Below are 8,332 nucleotides of genomic sequence, written 5' to 3' on the forward strand. Positions count from 1 at the left end.
GATGATCGGAATAAATCCTGTGAGACTTTTGAGATCGAGTCTTGACTACTGAACAACTTTACTAATAAATACATGTTAGTAAAATGAATTGAACTCAAAATTCGGATCATCTTAATTGGATTGAATTTGAATTCAAATTTTGATCATGGTTCAAAGTAATATTGTGCATGATATGAATTTTAAATTAGTGATTCACTTAGATAAATGGTTTCAAAAAAAGTGGTCTAATTACTTAAACTCCATGTATTTAATGATTCAGTGACCCTAAGATAATGATGCCACGTCAAATTGGACATATAGCATGAACCTTTAATTGGACAATCAGGTACTTTTGCGCGTTGCCCTACATTTGTACAAGTATCTCGTGTGGCTTATATACTGATTGCTATTTCCATTCCTATGCCTTATGTATCAATACCTATCATATCTTTAAAGCGTCAGTATGGAAAACACTATAAAATCATTTGTATTGTATTTTTTTGTCATGCCGATTGCTGACCTTCTATCAGGGGCGTATCAGACCTGTATTTAGGCGTAACGAAGAGTATTAGCTGATACAGTATGATTTCCTGCAGGCAAAAAATAAATTAAAAATGTTTGAGAATAAAAGACTTTTAACTCTCCAAAAGCCTTCTGTTTCTCCCAAACTCACCAAACCATCCTTGTACATTTTTGAATTCTAAAATCTTAAAAAAATCCAAAACTCAAGATTTTAAAAAAATTTTCAACTTCATACAAAAATGCTTATTAGTAAAAAAATGTTAAAAACCACATTTGAAGCAAAACAAAAGGTATTTAAGGAAAATTGAGAAATGACAGTAATGAAAAAAATTTCCCAAAAAACATAAGCCTTCAAAAATTTGTAAAAACATTTAGTATACAACCCAGTATTTTCAAAACCAGACTAGACCAAACAGTCAGAAAAAACTAGAAATTGATCACCTGATTGGTTCCATTCCACCCCAAAACCATTTTTTAGCTAAAAACCACTGATTTGATAAGCAAACCAATGACCTGTATAGTTGAACATTGATTTTTTTTAATTTTTGTCAGAACGGGCTGCTCACTCAGATTAGATGGTCAGACCATTCAACCTGAGAACCAGACCCAGAACGGATTTTGTCCAATCCAATTTTAAAAACATTGGTACAACTTGTGACCCAATGATTGGATCAAACAGGCCAATGACTCAACCACATGGGTCAAGTAAATTTTGACCTATGGCTTTTGGCCAAAGATCAAGGGATGATGTTGATTTTCCGGAAACCATTGCCATGTAACGCTGGAGGGATGAAGGGTGAAATTTTTGTTTGGTTGGCTAATTTTGGTGATTTCAGGAAATTGGCCAAAACTCAAGAGTTCGGGTTCAATCAGCGCAAAGCCCATTCAAGCAGACTTTACTGACTTGCATTGAGAATATCTCCGTACCCAATGCAAGGTTAAAATATGCTGTTATAACGGTGGGGGCTCAGATTTGCCCTAATAGAAGCCGATCTCAAAAATCAATAGTTCTTGGCCATTCTTCGGAGAATTCCTGATTTCTAACTTAATGCAATTTTTTAAGGATGATGACATGGCACCCAAGGTGGCATTGAATGTAAAAATAACCCAGGCTTACAAGGCACAAATGATACCAAAGAAGAATCAGCAATTTTTAGGTGATTATGCATCGCTTCACTGTCGAATAACTCGAAATTCATACAAATCTCAAGCCCACTTGGGCGGTTAGGCCCTACTGGATCAGCCACAAAATACAGGGTCCAGCCACAGACTGGTTACGACAATAGATAGAAGTCAGAAGAGACCGAACAATCTATTCAGTGGTTGACACCCACAAGACTGGGAACACATTTTTGAGGAGCCGAATGCCCGAGAATCTATTTCTCCATACCCAATGAAAGCCCATAGATATGGGCTGTTGAAAATTTTCTGATTCAGGAATTTAGCTATTGAGATTACATCCAGCATAAATTACCCTACTCGATCTCCCATCAAGAATAACTTCATTCTATCTTGTTTTTTGTCTCAAAATGAGAATGTAATTTAAATGCCTAAAATGTTGCAAATCTCCTATAGAAATTTATTATGAAAATCAAAATTGTACAAAGGAGCATGCAAACACAAACCTCATACAAGAGGAAGAAAATTGAGATTTAAGCTTGTTTACAAGGCTCCATGACTAGCAACAGGAATCCAGCAGAGACTGGGACCATAGTCCGATCATAGCCCGTCCGTCCGCGGTGTATCCCCCAAACAGAATGCAACTGGAAAATGAAAACAGATAAACAATGAGGCCAATAAATGGGTCAACCAGACTAACAATAGAGAAAGCAACCAACATTTGGGAAGGGATAGTCCAGGAAACTATGTATTAAAACTAATGCTTTTGATGACTTCAACCTTTTAAAACTTTTCATAAAATAGTCTATATCTAGGTGAAATTGCATCAACCTTCTATATAATGCACATCTGCGCAAACATATATCATACATGGAGGAAGAAGATTGCTAGCAAAATGAGATCACCAATGACTTGCATAAGAAATCTTGAAATAACATTATCAGACAATGATTTAAACTCTTTGACTTTATGTTGTTATATGCATGACAAGAATGAACACCATCAATGATTAAATGATTTTCATTCCAAACAGTTGAGGTAAAAAATAAAACAGAAATCAATTACCACATAAGTAGGCAATAAAACAAGGTCCAAACCATATTTTCAACAGAAAATGGAGTGATACCTCAACAACAAAGTTCACGGGGCTCAACAAGGATGTACAATGGCTTTCCATTTAGCCTGCGTTCTCCCTGCATAACATGCAACTTCGATAAGCAACACAGCTTAAGCATATAAGAATGACTTTAAAGAACCCAATTATGCAGCCTCACAGAAGAGAAGTTATAGTACTAAATCTAAATTTCCAAATGGACAACAAATGGATCCTCTCTATTCTTTTCTCAACGGAAACAAAATAAAAGTCACTGGAACAAGAAACAAGAACACCAAGATATCAACTGACAAACCAACACCCCTACAACAAACATACCAATAGAACAGAATCGCCAACCATTAATAATATGTTCAGTTAAATGATATGATATAACGAAAGAAAATCCAAGACACAAAATCCAACTTTAAGACAAAGCTGCAGCTTCTCTTAAGTAAAGCTCTTCCAAGGATCGTGGCTATAATATTCACCAATCAGATGAACAGTCAAGACATCTACTACTGATCCTTTTTCATTGGTATTCACTATTCACCTACTACAAATCCTACCCACATCAAAGAATCAGAGTTCAACCCTTGAGCAAAGTACATGTCTCTGTCCAACAAACAAAAGCTCCATACACCTCAGAAGAGTAGGCTATAAATTGCTCTTCCAATTCCTCTTAATTACCTTCCAATATCAGATGGCTCAGAATCCAAATAAAAGGTCCAAATAATATGACTTCTCAAGTTTAATCCTGCAACCACAGTCTAAAATAGCCTAACCTATCACAACACCCTGCCCGAAGGACACACGAGGGAGATAAACAATTACTAACTGGAGGCTATCAAAAATTGGAAAAGGGTCAAACTATAATTATTTTCAATGACCAAAGAAGTTACCTCCTCTCCAGATTCTGTATGTTCTAAAAATTGATAAAACATGAATGTGGTCAATGCAAGAAAAACACATTGTCATTTAACAGAACACCAGGCAGTTGAAAGACCACGGCAGGTTGACATTTCAGGTAGGAGAATGCAGTCAGTCTCTTGGATCTCAAAATCAAACAAAATTAACACCCATCAACTAATCCACAAAGATGAATCTTAAACCAATGATAAACTAATGGAAGATTCATTAAGACAAAGTTTCTTACTTAAGTGGAGAATGACTGCATGTCACATGAATAACATTTGGAACAGCCATTATTCAACCAAATAAAATAAACAAAGATCAAGTCTACACCTTCAATCAAATGGCAACATGGACAAACAAATGCAAATTTGGAACATCAAGAGTTCTAGTAATTACATCATCGAAAGCAAGAACCCAAAATGAGAGAGAGAGAGAGAGAGAGAGAGAGAGAGAGAGATGGAAGGCTACAAAATAATGGGAATGGAAACAAAGCATAAGGCATTTCAGCTGACATTCTATGAATACCAATACTCAATTCAACAGGTGAAAACAAATGCAATTTGGTAACAAGAAAAATAAATGAAAATATTTGAGATAACAAGTGAAACAGATGAGCTAAGTTTACAATGTTCAACCGTTACCTTATTCTCTGGCAATCCAATAACACATGCACATTCAACCACTTCAGCCCCCACACGTTCTAGTAAAACAGCAATCCATTGAGATGAAAATAATTAGCAAGAGATGATGAAAGAAAATGATATTTCACTAAATAACAATAAAGAAAAACAGAATCAAGCACAATGTCTGCAACAACAAACAACACCACCGAAAATCTTACCAAGAAGCCTTATTGCCGCTGAAAGGGTACCACCAGTAGCTACTAAATCATCAATGACTAGTGCTCTCTCGCCAGGTTGAACAGCTCCAACATGCATCTCCAGGCAATCAGTTCCATACTCTAATACATAAGATTCAGATATTACTTCACCTACAGATAGAAATTTCGAAAGGGTCAACGAAGTAATCTTCAATCTTAAAATGCAAGGAAAATCAAATGATGACAACAGTAGACTGCTTTCAAATATCACAGACACTTCACAGAGAGAAGAACACATACACAAGGCCAAGGCAAGCATCAGGTTTAGATAGAAAAGATAAGCATTGTTAAAACCCGTCAGCAATAAAAGAAAGGATTACAACACACAATTGATGAAGGAGTAGTAGGAGAAGTATATTAACTCAAGGATGAATATGAGGCCCAATGTCAGAAACAGAGGCAAATATGAAAAGGCCACAGCAGCAAATCTGTGCAATATTAACGAAATACCAAAACATGTATCAGCATCTACAAATTACAAATAAAATAGACAAATACTGGCATCATGAGCAGGAACAACACGGAACTTTGAACCAAAGGAGGACAAATTAAAACATGGGATTTCGTGCAAAAAGACAAGAGTCTGGCTCGGGCACAATTTTCTGTCTTGTGGTTTATGAGCTCCTCTATGAACTGAGCCTGTGACGATAGGACTCATCTTTAAAACAATACGGATGAGAAAATAAGTGAACGAAAAACAGCAAACCTTACACCGTCGTTCAATAGAAAAACCATATAAAATGAAGATAATATTTTACTGTCCACCATTAATGTCAGTTTAATGCAGATGCCTTATCAACTGTGCCTTTAACGGAACTCCTATTTAAGGAGAAAAATTCATATGAAGAGAGAAGTAAATCAAACATGTTCAATAGGACAATACATGCCAAAACTTAACATTTACAGACCACCTATGACTCTGTCTCCTACAGCAGATTCTTTTGTATTAAAATCTATTAATTTCCCAAAAAAAATAACAAGTTTCTTCCTTTGAACATATAGAAAGGACATCCATCACCACCAGAAGTGGAGTCAGGAAAAACAACTTGGAAAGCAAGCCTGTAAATTATAAAGGATACATGGGTCTCTGCTCTATGAAAGCATGTAGTGGGTGAGCCATGGTTCAACATCAATGCAAGACATATTTACCTGGCAACTTTCTCGGTTTGCGTAGAGGAACAAACTTTGCACCAATAGCTAAGGCAATGGAAGGGCCAAACATGAATCCCCTAGCTTCCACTCCTACAATTAGATTTGAACAGTGCCAGCAGGTAGTCAAAAACAGAAGTAATTGAATTACCATCAAAATGATTATAGTTGCCACAACATTTTCTAACTAAAATACATCTAATATTCACCGCTGTGTACATGAAACCCCTTGGGATTGGATTCAAACAGAGGCACAAACAAAGAACCGATGTTGCATTGATACATGTAATGGTTGCGAAAATCAGACATGATTACAGAGTGAAGATTTCAGGGAAGTCTGAAAACATGATTGATAGACTAGTATTTGAAAAATTAACTTCACATGAAAAAGTAAACAACAAAAAGAAATTCTAAAAAGTTAAAAGAGCCCAAGCAACTCGAGACACGGAGGAATTATCTAGACGGCCCGTCCAGGAGAGCTCTTTGAATGGGCCCAACGCCAAGTACCAGGTGACGTCCCAGGAGACCCGAGTAATCTTGTGCCTGTGGTGAAATTGTGAAAACTCAAGTACGACCCACTTTTACAAAAACAAAAAAAGTTTTTATTTGAAGAGAAAAAAAAAGATTATAATATAATATGAAGGAAAGAGAACGAAAAAACGTTGTTCTAAATTATCTAACTGCGCTGTCATTCAGGCGGAAATAAAGGGATGACGTGGCTATTAAAAAAGCCAGTTCATCCCTCCACGTGGCAAAAATGGGACGTCCAGAAAATAGCCCAGGACCAACCTCCCTAAAACTTGTAAAGAATTAAACTTTCCACATATAGAACCAGAAGCGATGAAGGCTTCTGAAATATTACCAGAAAAAGTATTTTGAACTTCGAGTCGGAATCGTTCAAAGAACTCAGATTAAGTCTCTGACTCATAATTTTTTTATAATTTAATAATAATAATAAAGGTGGTGGAGGAACCGAATTCAGTCTGCATGTTTCTATTTTGATTAAAAACGGAGAGAGAGAGAGAGAGAGAGAGAGAGAGAGATCGATGGTTCAGTGGGGTGTAAAACACGAAGTAGATTGGAAATTTCTTGAGATACGTTGTTTAGCGAATGCCAAGAAAAAGATAAGGCAAACCAGGGCAAAGAACAAACATGCAATTCCAGTTCTGATCAGTCCATGGATTAAAAATATTTCTTTTAAAATAAATAACACTCACCAAATCCAATGTACCCACATTTCAAGCCACCCACAACAATTTTCAAATAAAAGACTCAAATCTATCACAGAACCCACAGCTCTTTGCAGTGGGGGAGGGAGACCCCAACGACCAAAGACAGAGAAGACAGAATATGTTTGTGTATGAGAGAGAGAGAGAGAGGAGGAGAGAAGAATACCGGCGACAACGGAGATATCCATGTCCCTGTAACGATCTACAAATATGTCAACAGTATCCTTGAACGCCTTGTGATCGAGTAGCAAGGTTGTTATATCCTGAAACATGATTCCTGAAACACAAGGCAACAATGAGAAACAAGAAAAAAATAATAAAATGAGAAAACAGAGCTGCTGCCGATTTACAGCTCAAAGGCATACACAATAGAAACAAAGAAACACAACAAAACCCAATCGGAAACCTGGTTTTGGAAAGTGAGGAACCACTCGAATCGCTTCAGAGATGGCCTGCAGCCTTGGGTCTCCCCGAAGTCCGTTCTCTTCTGCAAACATTTCTCTCTCTCTCTCTCTCTCCCCCTCCCTCCCTCCTCCTCTCTGTCTGTCTCTCTCTCCCCCCTCTCTCCTCTCTGTCTCTCTTCTCTCTCTTTCTCTCTCGCTATGGGCTCTCGCTCGTGAATTTTTCAGGTTTTCCCTCCAAACTTGAAACTCCCTCAGTCGAAATCCAATTTATCTCATGTGAGCGAGAAGAAGAGAATGAGTATTTTGAGTACTTTTAAAAACTATACTTTTGTTGGGGAAGCCATTGCTGCAGAAGATCTGAGTGCTCAGTGCTTATAAATCCTCTTTTTCCAATTTTCTATTTCTGAATTTTCAGACCGAGAATATATCAAGTACATCGAGATCTATCGAATTTTGTTGCTACAGATTCCATATAAAGAAAGTCTCGGACTTTTATGCCGATCCGAGCCATTCATAGCAAAGAATAGGCAATCCGATGCTATTATCGACGAGGTCCCCCTGCACGGAATGGGCCCCACTGGCTTGATGCTTCAGATTCGGAAGAATCCACAGTAACTGTATGATGGAGATACGGAGTATCAAATGGGTGTACAATAGCATCGAAGCTATAACATCTTTCGCCTTTTCAGAAAAACGAGGTAAGGGCATTTCCGACATTTGACCGAATTACGGCTGTTGGATGACAGAGAAAATCCAATGGCAGAAGATCCGGGATTTTTTGGTGGGACCCAGCTTCGTCTTCCTCTGTAGCCCCGCTGACGTGGCATATAATAATGCCTATATCTGTATAGGCCTCACCCAGGGTTACGCAGCGGCGTCCCAGTTAAACGTTTGTACACGTGGCAAACATACAATGTCATGGTTACGTTCTCAGGAGCGGATCTTTTCCAGACCATTGGATCCGCCTGGAAAGGATCAAAGGAGTGTCTCATCAGAAGGTGATCCCAATCCCACGGTAGAATTCTATAGCTGATATGAAGCT

The 8,332-nt window shown here is 37.7% G+C and overlaps 1 protein-coding gene across 2 annotated transcripts; it reads right to left on the minus strand.

The window, feature by feature from the left end:
* Nucleotides 1-1,986: 1,986 nt before the first annotated feature.
* LOC104586127 (adenine phosphoribosyltransferase 5-like) lies at nt 1,987-7,643 on the minus strand. 2 transcript variants are annotated; one of them, XM_010243264.3, is made up of 7 exons: nt 7,293-7,643; nt 7,053-7,163; nt 5,658-5,750; nt 4,470-4,589; nt 4,270-4,328; nt 2,747-2,813; nt 1,987-2,264 (listed from the first exon to the last, which is right to left on the minus strand). In XM_010243264.3, exons 1-6 carry the CDS (start codon nt 7,381-7,383, stop codon nt 2,748-2,750), a joined length of 540 nt encoding a protein of 179 aa, XP_010241566.1. In that variant the 5' UTR covers nt 7,384-7,643; the 3' UTR covers nt 1,987-2,264; nt 2,747. The 2 variants fall into 2 exon arrangements, with proteins under 2 accessions (XP_010241566.1, XP_010241565.1); XM_010243263.3 differs by having other exon boundaries at nt 4,470-4,619; nt 7,293-7,640.
* Nucleotides 7,644-8,332: the final 689 nt, after the last annotated feature.

The sequence above is a fragment of the Nelumbo nucifera genome, chromosome 2 (assembly GCF_055504915.1).
Source record: "Nelumbo nucifera cultivar China Antique chromosome 2, China Antique-T2T, whole genome shotgun sequence".
NCBI classification, from domain to species: Eukaryota; Viridiplantae; Streptophyta; class Magnoliopsida; order Proteales; family Nelumbonaceae; genus Nelumbo; species Nelumbo nucifera.